This window comes from Ischnura elegans, chromosome 11, assembly GCF_921293095.1.
Source record: "Ischnura elegans chromosome 11, ioIscEleg1.1, whole genome shotgun sequence".
In the NCBI taxonomy this organism is placed as follows: domain Eukaryota; kingdom Metazoa; phylum Arthropoda; class Insecta; order Odonata; family Coenagrionidae; genus Ischnura; species Ischnura elegans.
In genome coordinates this window covers 58,308,759-58,329,279 of record NC_060256.1, presented here as the reverse complement: position 1 = coordinate 58,329,279, position 20,521 = coordinate 58,308,759, and the positions used below count along the sequence as shown (strand labels likewise).

At 39.5% G+C, this 20,521-nt stretch overlaps 1 protein-coding gene across 1 annotated transcript in view; it reads right to left on the bottom strand.

Annotated features, from left to right (window-relative positions):
* Positions 1-19,913, bottom strand: part of LOC124167543 (carboxylesterase 4A) — a 44,149-nt gene extending 24,236 nt beyond the window's left edge. The window contains exons 1-6 of the mRNA XM_046545496.1: positions 19,766-19,913; positions 15,091-15,433; positions 9,892-10,029; positions 7,469-7,664; positions 3,464-3,649; positions 255-451 (exon numbers count right to left, since the gene is read on the bottom strand). Of these exons, the coding sequence (XP_046401452.1) occupies positions 255-451; positions 3,464-3,649; positions 7,469-7,664; positions 9,892-10,029; positions 15,091-15,423 (1,050 nt within the window). The 5' untranslated portion in view covers positions 15,424-15,433; positions 19,766-19,913. The remainder of the gene's footprint in view (positions 1-254; positions 452-3,463; positions 3,650-7,468; positions 7,665-9,891; positions 10,030-15,090; positions 15,434-19,765) is intronic.
* Between the last annotated feature and the right edge of the window lie 608 nt (positions 19,914-20,521).

Here is a 20,521-nt window from a genome sequence, read left to right as displayed (position 1 = left end):
TCATTAGGCTTGCCCCGCAGAAAAAAAATCCTTGATCCGCCCTTGGATTAATATATATACTACTAATGAAAGCAATCGGCCTGTGAAGCTGGGACATGCAAAACATGCTGTTAGAAATACTAGGAAAATTCAGAAACATGCATTAAGGAATACGTAAGTTAGTGCACTACTCCGCTTGGTAAGGGGGCCATACTGTGATAGGTTGGTAAAGGGGTTTATCAGTAGAATCCGCTTGAGTATGGCTGGGTCCTTACCGCCATGCCCATGCCGCTGATGACGAGGTCCTTAGCAGACACTTCTTGCAGACACTTGACCGTCTCGACCGTGTTGTTTTCACCCGTCGGACACTTCACCTTGCCCGCAATGCTCCTCGCCGAAGCACGTGGCTTGGACTCCGTTGCCCATGCAGACAGAGAAGTTCCGCTCATGGCCACCACGGACCGGAAAAGACCTTGTTCGGAATGAAAAAAGTAAACACTTCTAATTTATAAATTAATTTTATGGCACAACATTCGAATAAGCTACTCCAATTGAACGTATAAGAAGAAATTGAGTTATATTGTACTAACCTTCACTATTCTTGTATTTAGTACACTCTCCTGCACGAGTATGGACTGGTGACGGTGACGGTGATGCGAGTCTAATGGCTTTTACCCCTCCACAAGTAATGTGTGTATAGTGAGTATACTGTGTATATATGGAGTATACACAATTACACATATATTTAGTAGCGGTAACGGTGACGGTGATGCGAGTCTAATGGTTTGTACCTCTCCACAAGTACTTGTATATAGCGAGTATACTGTGTGTATACAGAATATACACAATTATACATATATGTAGTGGAGGTGACGGTGACGCAAGTCACTTTCTTTTATCCATCTACAAAAGTGCTCAACGCGTCATAAGAAGTTTACACTTTTACCCATACACAATAGCGTACATACAGAAAATACAATTACACATATAATAAGTAGCGGTGATGGTGACGGTGATGCGAGTCCAATGGTTTGTACCCCTCCAAAAGTATGGTATATATAGCGAGTATACTGTGTATATGCAGAATATACATGATTATATGTATATATAGTAACGGTGGCGGTGTTGCGAGTCCACTTTCTTTTAACCATCTACATATCCACAAGTGCTCAACGCGCCATAAGTTTTCACTTCAATAAACATTGATTGCGCTTTCACGCTTATTACCCATAGAAATTTCAAGTTAATGTTTGAATCACACGATCATTTTTTCCATCCCTTTCGAGGGACATCTCCAGCGATGGGGGGAAAAAATAAGCGCTTCTCGCTATTATTTTCCGCAATGGCTCCAGGGATGGAAATCTCATCCCTTTTCTCCATCACTCAGCAAGCTCAATTTTTTCATCGCTAAAATCATCGCCGGCACCGTACTTCAGCCAATCAGAACGCACAGCCGCTAGTAACCATTGTAAAGCCAAGCTTGGAATTTAATTGGACAACAATTGTAAATACGGAAAGTGTCGGAATATTCACTAGAGTATTCTACCGTTTAAGGTAGGTTTCCATGGAGTGCTAAAGAAATAACCTGGGAGCCTCTCTTTCCTTCCCGCACTGCCTTCTTCAATTAATTGTAAGGCCGATTCCCTTTCAATCTATCTAAAAATCCTATCATTTTCCTTCCCCTCCCTCGTTTCCCTAACATTCTACCCTCTAACACCATTTTCAATATCCCCTCCCCGCTAAGTATTCGCTCCATCCATACCTTCTGTCTCCTCCGTACCTCATGTAAATCTGCCTCTCCTCGCCAACCATATCCAACACTTCGTCGTTCCTTTTCCTCTCCGTCCATTTCACCCTCTCCATTCTTCTCCATACCCACATCTCGAATGCCTCCAATCTTCTCTCGTCGTCTTACCTCAATGTCCACGTTTCCGCACCGTAGAGCGCTACACTCCAAATCAAACTCTTCACTAACCTTTTCTTTAAACTCTTACATAACGATGTTCTCAGAAGCTCTTTCCTGTTCATGAACACCTCCTTTGCTAATGCAATTCGCTTCCTGATGTCCTTACTACTGTATCCGTTTTCCTCCAATGTGCTGCCTAAATAGTTGAATTGCTCTACCTGCTCAAGTTTTATCTTGAGTCTCACATTCCTCGCTCGCGAAGCTTTACAAAACCGAATTACCTTGGTCTTCTTGTGATTAATTGTCATCCCATTCTCCTCGCACCGCTCGTCTAACGCATTCAATAGAGCCTGAAGCCCTCTCGCTGACTGGCTAATCAACGCCTGATCATCCGCGAACCAGTGACAGCATAAGCGATGGAAAAACGGACGGTGGAATCAGGGGCGCAGCTAAGAATTAAATCTAGGGGGGTTTTAGGCGTAACTAACACTAAAGGATCTGGCGGGGTATGGAATACCCGCCAGGATAAGCAGCAGGCACGGGGGCCCTCCCTCTCAAAAGTTTTTAGATAAATGGTTCAAAATGGTGAGTTTTACGGCTGTGTGAATACTTTGATGTTTTGTTTGTGAGTCATCCGTCCCCCGGAAATTAATTACAAAATTTGTCACATTAAAATATTTTTACATTTTAAAAAATCGCTAAGCTCAGGGGGCGGGGTTATCCCCCAAAAATCGCCTTGCTGGGCCTTGGCAGGAATGACCGTGTGATCCATAAATTGATGGGTCAATCGGTCACTAATTTGGTCCATGAAAACCAATCACTGGAGCTCTGAGGGACGGAAAAAATGATCGTATGATTCAGGCTTAAAGTAAAACCCTCTGATCAGCCTCCTGTATACAAATTAATACGAATAATATCATTACTACGCAGATGACGATACCCGTGACCTGAAGTGAAACTACATGAGATAGTAATAACCAGATTTTATGCACCCAAAACTATTGTATTACAATATAATTGACCATCTAGGGAGTTACTTATTTGATCCAGCATTCAAAATACTATGTATTGGCCGCATGCATTCTACTTGGGTATAAAGAATATGATCATTACTACAAATAACGCGAATACGTGACTGCAGGTGCTGTGAGTTCTTACTGAGCAGCAATTACTATCTAACGATTTGGTCGTTGGATCCTTCTTCCTCATGGAATGGTCCTCCAAGATCGTTAGAACATTAATTGCGTATGCTTGGTTTCGCTAATAGTTGAACCCGCCCGCCTTTGTGACGGTGCGGCATTCCTCGTCCCTTCCCTTCCTTCCCTATCCCCTCCCAGGAGGCGTCGTCGGGCTCCTATCGCGGCGGCGCCTCCTTCCTTGTTCCTTCCCGTCCTTCCCCTTCTGGGTGCAGAGGAGAAAAGCTAGCGCTTAGAATCCCTGCCCCAGGAGTGCAACCGGCGAGCCCGCCCTGGAGTCTCGTTTCCATTGAGCAGCAATTACTCCATTGGTACGAGACCATAGCACAAGTGGACTCACAATTACTTGACTACGCTGCGGTCTAGAAAAGTCTATCCTCACCTTGGCCGTGCTTGGACTGTGTGAGCAGCATCGCCGCAGAGGCCCCGGCGTCATGCCCCGCCAGGGACACTCTCATTGGATCCCCTCCGAAGGCGTGAATGTGTTCTTTGACCCACTCCAAGACCGCCAGCTGGTCACACAGCGCCGCATTCCCGGGAGAATCCTTGTTTCCATGGCTAAGGAAACCTAACGTCAGAAAGGAAAACGTGCATCATTGTACGCAGCGTAAATGAGTTGTAACTTAAACGCATGCTAAAACTTATGCATGAGTTATCTCCAAATTTTGCTTGTGGAATAGGAAGTCAGGTTAGTTTGGTTTGTAAAATGAAAGTTTTGGCCTATTCTGAGATGGAGTATATAGGAATAGTTAGCCACCTATTTTTTAAGGCACTGAAAGTTAACGATTAAATGGTGTGGAATAAAATCAGTTTCATTGATATTAAAATTCTATATCAAAATGTTGGCTCAGTGAGATCAAAATAATGGATCTACGGCATGTTTGTTTTTGCTAAAATGTGAAGCATATTAAAAATCGCCATAATCTTATACATTTTTTCAAGAAACGTTCCCAATGTATGTAGTTTCAGGTAAACATACCCCAAACTAACCCCAGCAAATATCGAATACAAAATCTGACAATCAAATGGCCAAACCTCCTTTGAAGTGAGGTGAAAAGACCCAAAATATCACTGAATCAATATTGACCCAATATACCCGATTATTATTTTGGAATTAGATCACTAATAAAATTATTCAATCCTCCTGCCAATTTTTAGCAGATTTATTTTTGCACCTCCAGGGCTATAGCTTTTGAGTGTTAAAAAGATTTTTCAAAGCAATGTATGGTATAAAAAAAATCTAACAATGTATTTGAATTGATACTTGTTCGAGAATTCTTATCCATTAACGCACATAACTCCAACTATAATCTGAGGTAATAATTTGTGGTCAAAGTTTGATTGATTGTTTTTCTGATGCTAAGTACCGTATTTTCCGGCGTATAAGACGACTGGGCGTATAAGACGACCCCCAACTTTTTTGTTAAAATATATAATTCGTGCTATACTCTCCGTATAAGACTACCCCTTTTCCAACGCACACTACCGGTAAATAAAAAACATCAGATTTGATTTCAATATAGAAATTTTTAATTAATATGCTTATGACATCATGGCATGACATGATAGCATGAAAACGGTCACTAATAAACATAAGTCAGTTCCTCATAAAACATATAAAACTAAAACAGTGCAAGTGGATTAAACTTTTCCTAAAGCAGTCTGATACAAGGAAGTTAACAAACGATAGAGAGAGCTCGCAAGTCACTGCGAGTCAGCAACGCAGTTTCCATTTAAAAACCTTTAAAATCCTCCTGTTCGTCATTTGATATCATCAGTACATCAATAACGTCTTGTTCTACATTTGTAAGGCAATCATCATATGGATCAAATTCCGTATCAGATGGTGTGGTCTCAGCTTCGACTTCCTCTTCATTTTGCCACAAGTAGTCGTCCTCCATACCATCTAACGAATTTGATATGCCACACTTTTTGAAAGACTTGATTACTGTTTTTGCATCAATGTCATTCCAGGCTTTTATAACAAATTTGCACAAAACATCCAACTGTGGAGCACGCATGTTTCCTCCTTTTGTGACTTCTCACCGCTAACCATCCACTCATTCCACTGTTCTCGAATGCGATCTTTAAACGGCTTGTTTAGGCACACATCCAGTGGCTGTACCAATGATGTCAATCCTGCAGGAATAACTGCTGAATCTGTATTTAGTCTCGCAAGCCTTTCCTTGGTGCTGGGAGTTAAATGAGCCCTGAACATATCCCACACCAAAATGAAGCACCATCGTAGTGTTTCGGGGTGTGGTGCCCATATTTCGAATGGGAGGTAGTGTACTGCCTTTTGCTTCGTATGTCAGTGTTAAAGCCAGTTGTCTGATTTATTTTCCGTGCTCACGCGCCTGTTAATGCATTGCATTCACAACTGTCCTCTGCTGATTGTGTTGAAGTGCCTCCGACCGTTGGTTTAATTGTCTTGCTTGGTTCTCCCTTGGCCTCCTTTTAACATGGAAGTTCACAAAGCCTGGTATATTAGATCTCAGCACTGGGTTAGGGTTAGGGTTCTGCAAATGTGTGAAGTGTTTGTTCAGTGCGGCCACCCCTCCTCCTTGCTGCCACATTCCCGGCGTATAAGACGACCCCGACTTTTTAAAAAAGATTTTAGGTGCTAGAAAGTCGTCTTATACGCCGGAAAATACGGTAATCGTTTTGTAAGTAATGCTGTTGTGAAAATTAAATTTCCGCGACGATGGCAAGAGAGTTGATTCATTTAATTACGAACATAATTGCAAAATATCAACAAAGTTAAATCGTTAATTTCAAATATCAAATTTTATTAATCGTGTTATGCTACGTATAATATAATAAGTTATAGTAATAATAATTATTGTTCAAAAATATAAACAAAAAAGCAAAAAACAAATAATTATTAGGCCTTTAGAATACCTACGAGAGAACTTGTATATAAGTTGTCATCAATTAAGTTCTTTCATCATACATTATTACATGGAGAAATTTGAAATTTGGCTTTGCGTTAGAGTAACGTTCACATGAACTTAATTCATCATCAGGCATTAATAAGGAAAATGCTCCAACGAATAGAATGGGCAGTCATCCGAATCCTTTTATTACAAGGTGCATGATGATGTCACTCTTTTTCGGATCGGTTTGCTATCAAGGAACATTTATTATTCAAAAGTATTATTGTAAGCTAGTGAAGTGGTAGCGAAGGAGTTCCACAAGGTAGAAGCTGATATTTTTAAATGCTGTCTCGATTAATAAATTCTCTGTTGCATTAATCAAATCTCCCTACGAATGGTTTTAGCCGTCTTCCAGTAAATTTTAACTCTCCCAACATCAAATCTTTTCAGGCGACCGGTAGGAAATAACTGAAAAAATATGAAAATAGTTTTCTATAAGAAATCGCCATGTGTGACCATTTCTTTGCTAAAAATTTCAAAGCTTAGTATTTATTGATTTTTACGACTTTACAACAGTCATTTGAATTCACGCCAAAATGAATTGTGTTTTAATATAATGTTACGTGTATGTCTTTCAAGAAAGAAATTCCTGCCGATGTTTGAGGAAAATTTCATCGTTGTAACGTGAAGCGTGAGGTAACGGTTAGATATTCAATTTCGAAGGTACGTAGGTACTGCCAAATTAATATTATATCAGAATGAAGAAAGAGAAGGACATGGGGTATAGTTGATTCAAACTCTATTGTGTCAGATATTATATTGTAAAAGAGGCTTATTAGGGTAATGCCCAGTAAGAAACGTCATGAGCCATCTTTTCCGCTACTTCAACATTTGAAAATTCTCCCACCGATCCATTTGTACTTGCACAAGTACTTCAACTGTCTTCTTTGGTGCAGTGCAAACATTCTTGCCTCAATAGGCAATGTTCATGGAATTTTTGCAGTGTATTGACACCTTTTTCAAGACCTAACTTGTCTCCGAACAGACGAAGCCAGTGGCGTAGCCAGGAACTTTGTTCGGGGGGGGGGGGGGGGGGGGAGAGGGGGAGACAGGGGGAATTTTTTTTTGAAACAGGTTACTAAGTATAGGGTTTTAAACTAATTGTAGCACTTTTCACAACTGAAAAACTTCATTTTTCAAGGAAATCTTTTGTAAATTTATGATTTTTCAATATTTGGTTTTCTTTTGTGGTGCAAAGTAAGTGTGCTTCTATATTTCGGGGTGGGGGGGGGGCTAAAAATATATTACCATACAACTATCCGTCTGAGTACAAAAGTGCGCCTCGTAACTTGTTTCATTTTTAACAAATTCCTAACTCTTTATTAAAATTTTTTTTTTTTATAAATAAAAATTTACATACGAAAAATCGAATAAATATATACTTTACCAAGAAAAAAATAATTATTTTCATGGCATATATTGTTCAAAAGAATTATGTGAAATTTACGAACCGAGGGGTCCAAGTCTATACTGGAATGTCACGACGACGATTCCTTTGTCCATGAGGTGCGTGGGTCCGTACTGGCTGGCCGATCCTTGGCGATATCCACCCCCGTGGCTCCAGACCATCACCGGCAAAAGAGTATCTTCATCGTCTGCGCAGAAATCATGCACCCGAGCGAATTGTGATACCCTAGATGGAGGCAGCTGGAAAGAGCGTACGGAAATATAGTACGAACAATTACACTGGAGAACAATTTTTAACACAGTTTCTGTTGACTTTGAATTTTGAGCTGAGTAAGGGTAAAATAGGCATGTTGATTTTAAAAATTTATTTAGTTTTCTCCGACCTCGTCAAGATTTTTCTCTGCCCCTTATGTGGATGTGATCACACTGCTGGATTGAGCATGAGTCCACAGTAGGCATCATTGCACTCATTGCCTTACATTAACCCTCTCGGACTGCCGCCGCAGGAGAACAGCAACAGGTTCATAGTTGTTTAGTCACGTCGGAGATATAGTGAGATGCAGGCATGTGCTCTGGGGGAGGTAGGGTGGTGTGCAGGTTACCTACACTGATATTTTTTTGTCCGTCCGTACGCGTAGATAAATCATACATTTCATTCAATCAGCTGTAGATTTCGTTACATAAATAATTATGAAAGTAAAATTTCATTAAAAAAATCTTGCTTATATGCAATTTTTTAGTACACATGAGAAATATAGGGTTTGCAGCTTAAACATTTGACGTGATAGATAAAAACTGAGGTTATTTTCTTATCCAGGGGCCAAAAGCTAGTCAGAAACAAGTCATAGATCTAAGAAAACAAAATGGCTGTTCCCCAATGTTATTATACAGGGAGGAATTTGCAATACTTCAGGAGGTGGTAGGAGAGACAATTTTAAGCATATTTTTGTCCATAATCATGGAGTCGCAACTTCCTTGGTTACTGAGCTATGGCAACGCAAACATTATTTTGTAAGCACTTGGAAGTAAACGATTTCTCTTGGGTATCCAGCATTTTTGAAATTTAATTTGATACTGTTTAATTAATTAATTAAAAACAATTAATATCAAAATGGTTGAGATTGCGCAATGGTTTTGTTGTTACTCGCTAACATCTTTCACTTAATTAAGCTCAAAAATGAATTATTTTAAGACAACTACATGTATAATCGAATCGATTTTCGACCAGCCTTAATTGTTTAATGTCCTTAAAAATCTAGAGCATTAAATAAAATGTCGAAAATGCTGGGTACCCCAGAAAAACCGTTTTCGTGGTAACGTAATGGTCACTACGTTTATCAGCTAGTATTCTGCTGTAGAATCTGGTATCAGCCTTGGAGATGCGGAAGTAATAGTCAGAGGATTTCGGTACTTCCCGGTAGTTATGCGAGAAGTCATTTAGATATTCATCCGTGATGATGGATATCACCTCCGCTTTTGCTATAGGAATCTCTCCCGAGCAAATCTGATCACCTTGCCTTCCATCGGGAAGACAACACGATGTATATGGTGGCAAATCCTTTTTAAATTGCGTATGCGTAGTTTTTGCTTTGGATCGTGATATCGTGAACCTTTAAACGTTGGAAGGAGATATGAAAAAAAATTTCCTGTATGAAACCCGAGAAATCTTAAATGAACTTCTCTCGGGTCAGCTGACGTTTCGGGATCAGTCTCGTTACCCATTCTCAAGGCAACTGCTTAAAATTCGAAGAGACCGTTGTAGATCGGCGTCATGAGGGGCGGGAATGGTCGAGCCCCGAGTTTTGTGGCGGAGGACCGAGGATTGGCGAAGACTTAGCTCTGGCGATCTCAATCTTTTTCAGAGTTCGATTCCAAGAGCTGCTGGTCGAATACCCGGCATCTCGGTTGATATTTATCTTTTTAAGTCGTATCTCTAAAGCCTCTTCCCTTAATGGATCCCAAATTTGATTGGATCACCATAAAACTGTGGTTTCATCACCTTATTTAATGACTTGATTCAAGCTATGCTCGAATACAGATGATTTTTACGGTTGACCAAGTCTGAAATGCATTTGATGTTCACTGCCACCATGGGCGGCATATCCAGCGGGGGGAGGGAGGTCATGTCAAACAAAAGTCATGAACAAATTTTCCTTTTAAAGAAAAATGATATTAGTATAAGATATGGAACTAAAATAAATATCATTATTTTTTCAAGCAAATAATTATAAAAAACTAATAATTTGCTGTGATAATTTCCCTAAAAATTTGGTTTCATTAACGTTTTCTGTGCAAAAAAGTTACAACTTGAACGACCACAACTAGTTTTGTCCCCCCTCCCCCTAATTTTGATTCTGGGTACGCCCATGACTGCCACCCTTACTCAGTTTGTTGCTCGAAGATACATGATATATGCCTTGGTTCTGATTGGTGGGAAGCTTTGGTCACCTTGCCTTTGGTACATTACCTTGGGTGTGAATACGTTGAGGAAGAGGCAGTCTTCGCTTCCGATCACTTGTTGGGGATTATAGGGATTGGGCTGAACACAAGGTGCGCCATACTGTCTTGCTACCACCTCCCCTTCCAGTGGCAGCTTCCTGGGACGCTGAAAGAAAATATTTATAATGGTCAAATAGTTTCCCATACTAAGGGAATTGCGCCATTTATTGTGCTGGACGATTGTAAATTACTGCTGTAAATAAATAATTATATATAAATGTAAGAAAATATTTGTAATGGTCAAATAGTTTCCCGTACTAAAAGCCTGTTTACACGATACATTAACACGTACGAGTTAATGTTTGTTTGCGTGAATGATTTTTATGGACCGGAACGGAACATGTACGAATGCATGAACCAAATTAGAACAGGTTCTATTTTCTGTGCATGCATTCGCACAAGTAGGATGGTCACACGGTGCATTTTGGCGTTCATTTTTGCATTCATACATTTAGACATCAACCCGTACATGTTAATATATCGTGTAACCAGACCTTAAGGGAATTTATTTATCGCCATATTATTTAATAAGAAGACGGAACAACCTTATAGGCCACATCTTGAGACATGATGGCCTGATGAAGACAATCGTCGAAGGACAAGTGGAAGGCAAGAATGGAAAAGGAAGACCCCGAACAAAATATATGGAACAAGTAAAGAGAGATGTGAAAGAGAAGAAATACGTAGGTGTGAAAAGATTAGCTGATAGGAGAACTGAGTGGAGAGCTGCGTCAAACCAATCCTAGGATTGTTGACCAGTGATGATGATGATTTATTATGTTGGACGATATTACCACTACTGCTGTAAATAATGCGTTATTGAAGGTGATAACATAAAGGCGTGAGATTAATCCAAATATCTGAGAGTCAGTGGCGTAGCGAGGGGGGTGTGGATTTACGGGCTGTCCGGACTTCCCCTCCCGGCATATAAAAACACAATTACTTTGCCTCATTCAGAGAAAACAAAAGATTTCTTGATATGAATTGAAAATTCACGAATTCACAAAATATTTCTTCCTCACTTAGTACCCTTTTTTTAAATTTCCCCTGACTCATCTGAGTTTGAACCCACTTGCCTCCCCCTCCCTCGAACGAAATTCCTGGCTACGCCATCACTGGGATTTACGATAACTTCACGCATACTGTAATAAATCTCAGATCCTTATTTACTTATAGAGAATATTTACGGCACGGTCTTGAAGAAGTTAGGATTCCTCAAGCATATTTTGGTAAGGTTTTCGGAAGAAAAAGTGAAGGATTGGCTACTTTACACTCTTCAGTCCACTCCTTGAATATGCGGCCAGCATAAAGTATCCGGCGCGTCCGTGAAATTAATAAAATACAAAGAAAATCTTGCTACCAATAAACTGTCACGAAAGAACAGAGTGTGTTTTTAAATATTTCTTTATTTTCACACCTCCGAAAACATCACCATTCAGCCTTTACATCGGGGTGTTTATTGACAAAATTTAACAATCAAACGTTCACAAACATCCATGCCCGGGACAATGGTAACTTCACTTGGCGGGACTCCAACCCGCGACCTTTGGCCTGGCTGGCGAGGACTTTACCCCGCCACCATCGAGGCCGACCAATGACACTGATTTAAAACAATGAAGGCTGCGACCCTCAATAAACTCGGACGGAACTTGCTAGGCTAAGGTTTTTGGAGCAATTTAGAATCGATATTTTTCGGAGCGACAAGGAGAACTTCACTTCGCTTCATTTTAGAACCTCACTATACTGGGTGGTGAAAAATTATGTCACGAAATTTTAACCTTGGATACCTGATCCCAGTAGAAGTCAAAATTACTGGACAATTCATGACTTCGAATGCTTTTCCTGCTGGAGATCACGACGCGACGTATCCATGGAATCCAGCCACACAGCAAACTCGCTGCCTATCGGAGCGTTTGGCTAAAAGTTTATATGGTTTAAAAATGGTGCGTTTTCTTGTTGAGTTTATTATATATATTTTATTGCGAACCGTGGTGGTCTGACGGTGGTTTTACGGGTTTCCCACCTCCTTAGGGCGAATGCCGGGCCGACACCACTCCCGTACCAGTGAAAATCCCCAGTAATGCTGAAGAGGCGCAAGCCTACACCAGCTCCACGAGCTATTGTTATTGTTACAGTTGTTTTTTTTATGTATCTGCTCGTGGAATAAACAATTTTTGAATTGAATTGAATTGACTAAAACCTCATTCGTAATTTTGGGACGATTAGGCATCAGCTATCCAGGGCTAAAATTTCGTGACAACATTTTATCTCCACCTAGTATTTCTCGGTCTGACAAAAACGATGAACTACCACAGATATTTCGCCAAGCGAGCACGAGAAGGAATTCATTTTTCCCTCGAACAATAAGGTAGTTAAATAAATCATAGGTGGGAATAGGTAAGTACGGACATTTCCAATTTTCGGTTCGTTTTCCATTTTTTTCACGGCTGGTGTTTCCTAGCACCAACAGCCATATGCCTATTACAGCTGCTTCAGGAGTAGTATGTAGATGTTATTCCTAGACAACACCCATGAATATCGATGTTCAACATCGTCATGTCGCACAATCTCAGCCCAGATACATGACGTTCACCGCTTGACAGGGTCCAACATTCCCGCTCGACAGGGAGTATTTTTAAAGGCCGTTCTACACGGGGCACGCAATTGTACAATCTGACGTATTTACGAATGCGCAGTCAAAATTGCGTCGTGCAAAGCCGCGAATTGCAAGAACGCATGCGAGAATGCATGGACGTGAGATGGCAAAATAGTCCCTGTTCTAATTTAGTCCGTACATTCGCTCAATTGCACGTCATAAGGAGAAAGAAATTCAGTTCTAACCTCAGGTATCCTTACTCTGAAGTGCTAACCCGCTCAAGTACTTGCACCGTGTAAACCGGCCAAGAGGTCGATTTTTTTCTCCTTAACCAATATTTCCCTTCCTACTGCCGAATTTTTGCAAGGAAGTGCGATTTCCACTCCGAGTGAACGGGGAATTCACACACGAACAGAACGAACACAGAACAGAGAATTTAGTCGAGAAAAAGTCGAAGGCGTCGGAAAGTCATACGCGGAGTTTACAGAGGATTGTAATTGAAGGGCGACACTGGTAATGAGATGGGTTTCATGCGAGTCGAACCGTTTGAGCGTGTCGTAAGCCCATCGTCTAAGAGGCGTAATTAGCGATGCCCAGGGAGGAGGGTATATACGCGCTTGGCCTTGGGACGAGCTGGAGATTACGACTCCTGGGATCTCCGAATGACTGTCTCGCTGCGAGAGGAAGCAGAGGCGATTGCTTGTTCAAGTACTGTATGTGGTTCTAGTGAGGAAGAGTCATTTATAGCCAACTGTTTAGAATATGGGAGATTTTAATCGTCCGATCATGTAAACAGTATATGTGTTGCAAGGGCAAAATATTGTTCCCAACTTCAACTTTGTTTTCATGAGGATTCATGAGGAGCTTTAATATGAACCACTACGTCACACGTGTCATCAGTAAAGCAGCGCATCCACTGCTCAGAGCTACTAACTGAAAACAAAGGTAAAACAAATAATGTAATGGCGCATTTTTAGAAGAGATTTCACGTAACAATAGAGCGAAATAACTGAGAAATTTTGGAACCAATTATATACCTCGTAGCAAAGAGGGTGGAAGTTGTCCGAAGTGAAGGCCCAGTACAACACGTTTACTAAGGGGCCATTGGCACACGTTTTCCGAAAGGATTAAGTTACTTTAGACGGCCGTGGAAATTCGAGTTGTCAAGTGATACACAACTCGGTTGATGTTTGCCTTTCAATATTATTCCTTCGAGTTTTTATCGAGATTGTCCTCAGCAATAAGGAAACAACAAACGCCATGGGTTGAGGTTGCAAATGATTTTTACATGATTTTAAACTTAATTTAATTCTTCTGACGACTTACCTCAAAAGTTGTGAAAACGTACATATTTAAACCTTCCGTAAACAGTTAATACGTTTCTAGGGAAAAATATTGGACTCAGCATCAAAACTTATCCATGAGTAGTCACGAGGAGTTTTCTCTGGATCGTTTGTGCCGCACGCCTCATAAGTCGCACTGCGCATGCGTAACCCAAAACAACTACCGTAAAATCATGTCATTAATTTGCGAGGTCGTTCAAGTACATGATTTATGGACCTAGATGAATTTACTCCTCGCAAAATCTTCTGCAGTAAATTAAACTTAAAAAGTCCTCGACTTAGGAATTCGAAGAAGGTATGCAAGCCTATTAGGCCTTAAAAATAATCCGTACACTTGATGAGGACATGCGTAAAAAATAACTGTGCTTACAATGATGCTCTGCTTTTCCACTTTAATTACATATCGCAGGTCATCTGTTTAGTTTTCTAAACAAAACTTTTCGGCGTAACTCAAAGCATTAAGTGATAATTCAGTTATTTTTCACATCTCGCCAGCTATGTTCCTAGAATTATAGTTAATTGAAATGGTATCATTGCACACAAAATTAAGTATTTCTTTTGTTATATCGCACTTTCAGGTAATACTTAACCCTAATTTCATTTTTCAAATATGAAATTTCCATACGGCAGCCATGTTTCCCTGATATGGTTAGCTTGTAGCAGTACTTTCAGCTACTTGGACTAATTTAAAAAAATTTAATCACTCCATAAATGTGATACTAGATTTTCTTATTTACAATATCCATACTAGGAATTTTAAGGGGAATCTACAACATAAGATAAACTAAGCGCCTGCCGCATCACCTACGAGAAGCGGGCGAACTACGAGACTGTCGAAACATTGCCGAACATTGCAGAACCACAATTCTAACTTTTTATATCATAAGATTTTTATATCATATCGTATATGTGCATAATCCGTTTAAGGAAAATCTTCTTTAACTTTGCAAGTGACTTGATTTATTTTTTACGATAAAAGTAAAGATTCAGTTTTTGGACGAAAAATTGGATGGAAGTGAATTTACTCCGAAGATTTACTCATTTAATTTATTTTTCAGAACATAATCCTTATATTAGAAGAGATAGGTAGCCTAATTCCAATTCAACGGGGAACCGGTGTCAGAGATGATTTATTTCTGATTACAGCAGTCTGTCAAATTTCCCTGTCTTAGGAAAATTAGGTTAATTACGGCCGCACTCCAAACGCGCCGTATTGTTTAGCACGCACCTGGAACCTCAACCATCCAACAGGCGGCCAGGCGTATCTGATGCCTTTGAAGGAGTAATACGGTGGTTTGGTCTTGTCCTCAGTGACACCGATCACCCTTGCTGTGACTCTACCGTCGTCCGAGTAGAGGGTGGCCACAGGGGGTGCTGTGGTCTCGTCCGGCCGCTCTATTGGCTGCACCGGTCTGACCTCTGGCCTGGGGGTTGCAGGAGTCGGCCGGACAGCCGTGCGACCTCCTACTATTCTCTTAACCCTGGCTCCCGCTGCGCCTTGGACACCTATCGCAGCTAGTAGCGCCACCCAAGGGAGAGCGACTAGGATACGGAAACGCATACTGATTAACCTGTCGGAAAAAAGGTTGTTTTACAATGTATAAATGTCATCACAACGCGGTCAAATAGCTGAAATACCATTCCAAAATCGTACAAAAATCTGAATGTGAATTAGGGCCTTTAGGAGGCAATGCATTGCTCTAGTAGGTGCATGGTCTGCTGTATGATTCCTTTGAAAGTGTACATTGCTTGAAGTATTTATTATCTTAACATTTATGTTTTGATTAGTTTGTGAATGCCGAAAGTGAAGTGTTTTCCTCATCTTACTCAATCAACCAATACTCTTCTGTTTGTTTTTAAATATCCTTTTTGGAATCACAATGTTGTTTATAAAATGCTTTCCGGTAACATTTTCAAATTTTTATGTACCAGTGGCAACACATTATTTCAGGTTCAACTTATCAAAAGTTAATGAAATGAGTTTTTTTTGGTACATACGAGACACCACGTCGAAAGGGTTTAAGCATATATCACTGATCATTTTTCACAACGATAATATCTTTTCGTCTTCCCCACCTGGACTGCTGAGACATAATAATCTTACATTCAGCAAATGTAAATTCATTCATTAGCTAATAAAACATTGGGAAACAGAATAACTTACCTGTTGATAGATGCGGAAGTGGTACCATCATTAATTTCATTGAGAGAGTTGATCGTGCATCATAGACATGAATATCATACTTGAGATTTATTGATTTCTTCCTTATTGAATAATGTCCCACCCGCTCTGATAGTCTGCATTTTATTATATCAAGTCGATTGAAGTAAATAGGGTTATATAAATATTTGGAATAGCAGGGAAATCTTTCCTGGTGATTAGGATTTTTTTGTCAGTAAGAATGTTTCCAATGCATGAAGCTATATAAAGACGCAATATTTGATGATGCGACTTATATGATAAATTTTAGGGGAGGGGAAATTAACTTGTCGATATATTTTATAAATATAGTTTGATTTGATGCTACACTATACGTTGGTTACTTAAAGGGTTTCCACCTTAATATGCATGGACCAAGAGTTTTCTATGTTGTTTAGGAAAAAAAACATTGATAGGGGAAGTGCTCAAAATAAAATAAGCTCTTATAAAAACATTTTTTTTTAAACCAGCCTTTATATTTAGATTACAGGGGATAAATGGTAGTTGGCCAAGTATGGGCTACGAGTAGTGTGGTGGGCAGCACCGCAGCTAACTCGTATCAGCTTAGGTGGCAGACAGCACAGTAAAACTGATGACATGAGAGATAGAGAGAGACCCTCCTACCCCGTGGGCGCTATCGCTCCCATCCTTCGAGTGGCGACGAAAAAGAAAACTTTGTCAAATCCTTAAATTAAATCCTTAAATCTTTTAATTTGTTGGTGGTTTTTAAATAAAGGAATTTTTTTTACCCCAAAATCAAAATTAATTTAATCAAGCTTGATTAATTAATTTTGATTTTGGGGTTTTTTTATTTAAAATTTTTTTAGAGACTTTTTGATACATATTTTGAGTATCAACAAAAAATTTTTCGATTGACTAATTTTGTTCACGCTAAGAATGAACAAAATTTCATGACTTGATAAGTTTATAGTAAAAAATTGTTTCTGATATGGTAAAGGAGGGATGTGGTAAATATGGTGAATAGTCATATGTGTCAGAAAGCAGAGAATTTTATGATGAGCAACTTTTATATATGACACAAAGCAAAAAAGGACAATTTGTAAGATTTGTGGTGAATATGTTGAGTTTAGGTGAATATGATGAGTAGCTATTAGTATCAGAAGGTGCAAAATTTTATGACCAACAACTTTTGTATATGACACAGGGCAGGAAAAAAAACAATTTGTAAGATTTGTTTTGAATATGCTGAGTTTTGGTGAATATGGTGAGATTTTATGGGTATCAAAAGGTGCAAAATTTTATGACCAACAACTTTTTTATATGACACAAGGCAGGAAAAAATACAATTTGTAAGATTTGTGGTGAATATGCTGAGTTTTGGTGAATATGGTGAGATTTTATGGGTGTCAAAAGGTGCAAAATTTTATGACCAACAACTTTTGCATATGACACAAAGCAGGAAAAGGACAATTTGTAAGATTTGTGTTGAATATGTTGAGTTGTGGTGAATATGGTGAGATTTTATGGGTGTCAAAAGATGGGAAATTTTATGGTGGATAACTTTTACTGTGGTCGTAAAACACGAAAATCGACCATTTGGAACTTCTTAGATCAAAAACATGTTTTGGGGGGCTATAGGTTGACTGGGGGGTGGTTAAAGGGGGGTTGGAGAGAAAAAGTTATATTTTCATGTATTGTCATCGGAAATGAAGAAGTGTGCAAAATTTCAGCGTTTTTGCTTCACAGGAAGTGAGTCAAATTTCAGTTACAAGATTTGTACCAGACAAACAGACAAACAAACAGACAGGTTGGTGAGTTGATATAAAGGCTGGAAAAATAACTCAGCCTGGTTTCCACGGCAATCATTGTCAGGTACTCAATGTATTAGGGATTTCTGATCTTATTTGGTTTACCACACGATACGCTGGAAAATCTTAATGTTTATTTGAAATGAGATGTTGCACAATTTTTCTCTCAACTTATTATTGCGCGTGCATTTTGTTGTAGATCACACCATTACCAAATGCGCGCGTTGAGCGCTAAGAAGTTTAATACAGTCAAACCTGGATAAGCGAAAACTCGATAACTGAGGAACACCTGTAAGTGAGACTCATTGCTAGGTCCCGTCCTTCTTACCCTTGAAAGCCTCCATAAGTGAGAATATAGGAACCTCTATAAGTGAGAAATCTTTCGGCAGGCTTCAGACGGGGAAATGTATGTACGCCGTCCAACCTAATGCGGAATGATGGGAAATCTATGTCTTACTCAAACCTTAGCCTTTTACAGTGGCGCAGCGGCGGGGAGGGGGGGGGGGGGGGTTGGGGGATAAAACCCCGCCCCAGAACTCAGAGAAATTTAAAAAATAAAATTATGCGATCTTAAATATTACATGAAGTAATTTCATCAAAATTTTGCTATACTTTTAAAATTTTAAAATACTAAAATAAAAATAAAAACTAAAAGCTATTTGAAATATCTGTTTATTATTATAATTATCATAATAAAATAATATTATTTTAATACATATTACTTAATTGGATTAATATTACTTATAGACTAGTGTAAGTACCTATTAATAAAATATACCTCAGAAAGCCGTTTAAGTCAACATTTTGAACCATTGATCTTAAAAGTTTTCTAGGGGAAAACCCCTGCACCTCCTGCTTACCCTGGCGGGTATTTTATACCACCCAGACCCCCAGTATTAGTTGCGCCTAAACCCCCCCCCCCTAGCCTTGATTTCTATCTGCGCCCCTGGCATAGTATACATTTTAGTTAATGTTGACTGGAGGGGAACACGCTCTTCAAGAAATTAACACACCCATCAATTTCTAACACACACTTCGACAGAACGTAAGAGAGAAATATGGACAGTATTATTATTTTGAAGAAAGTTTCAGAGGTTTAAATGGCTTCATCATCGAATGCAATGAATCGAGATATGATGTTGTGGAGTCGTTTCAAAAAGGTAACAATTTATTTTTGATGATATCCATGGGATCTGAATACATATCAATAATACCACAGAAGAATCTCAATAGACTATTTCCTTGGAGAAAAATTGTAAATAATTTAAAATTTATAGATATTTACAGTGGCGTAACTAGGGATATACTTTGGGGGGATGAGGGGGCTTTAGGGGTTAGGGAGGGTTAGTGGGGGCTACCCACTAACCCTCAGGAAAAGTTTTGAAAAATAACATGCCTGAAAATGCATTTTACATCATTTTGGCATTTAAATTTTAACTTTAAGCAGATGCAGTTATTATATACCAAATCCAGGCAAGATTTTTAAATAATATTTTGATTTCTCTTAGGCTTTGTGGGTGGGGGATACATTCCCACATCCCCCCCATAGTTACGCCACTGGATATTTACGGACACAATAAATTAATAATTGAGGATTTCCTGCACTCTGCTCCCCGTACTTTCTTATTTGTACCTCTATAAGTGAGATAAGTCTTTCCTGAACCATAGTAAGTGAGAAACGTCAGAAAGCTTAAAAAATGCCAGTTCTCGAACTCCCACTTATCAAGGTTCGACCGTAATAGCAAAATCTTATTTAAACAAGGTATTTTTGGTATATTGAGAGCCTGAATATGTCCAAAGTAGATTATTTCCCACATTTCATGTGGAGCGTTGGTAATTTTAGTTCAGAATGACATTTTCCTCACAATATGGTGTAACTGACACGATTAAAGTCATCACTAATTCTCTAAGGGTAGCCTTGGAATTTGGCTTACCTGAAGTGGAAGTAGTTGGATGATGGAGTGTACAAAAGAAACTGATATTAGCCTCCGTGGCTGCAAAACCAGGACCTCTTCTTCGCTTTCGTCGGCGGATGCTGTTGGTTCCCTGGGTGACGACAGTTTATTCTGCCGCCGGACTGGAGCTGGCTGGCGAGGGAGAGATAATATTATTTTGCCGGGGCCCGTTGGGAGGGTAGGTTTTGTCGCGAAAAAAAAATTGCATCGCGGCGGAAGTTCTGCGCTTTCCAGCAAGTGCTCGCGAATTGATGTGTAGTGTACAGTAACCCAAATCACCTCCAGCACTGAGTGAGTTCCGTAATGGACTCTGCTGGCTATTAGTCCGGCAATCGTCTCCATGATATCATATTTTAATAGACCTTACCATTTTCTGTTTTTATAGGAGTACTTAGAGAGGGATCTAATGCTGTTATCGAGCTCTTTCAAGGAAATGAATCGAAATTCATAGAGTATATTTGAATTTTTTAAATAGTTAAAGGTCCATGTAGACCATGGGTTGTATTTTGGACGTCTCATGCTCTCACGGATGGATTAGAAATTTTTCCTCCACGGGTTGGACGTGCTGAAACGATATTTTGTGGCGTATACATGGTTATTTCAGTCAAAGAAATGGAATTTCCACTGGTAGAGTTCCACGAAACCAATGAAAATGGGTGAAATCATGGTTTTGGTGCAGGTTGCATACATAATACTAAATTTTTAATCGAATTCCAGAGTGGTAGGCAATTGGAA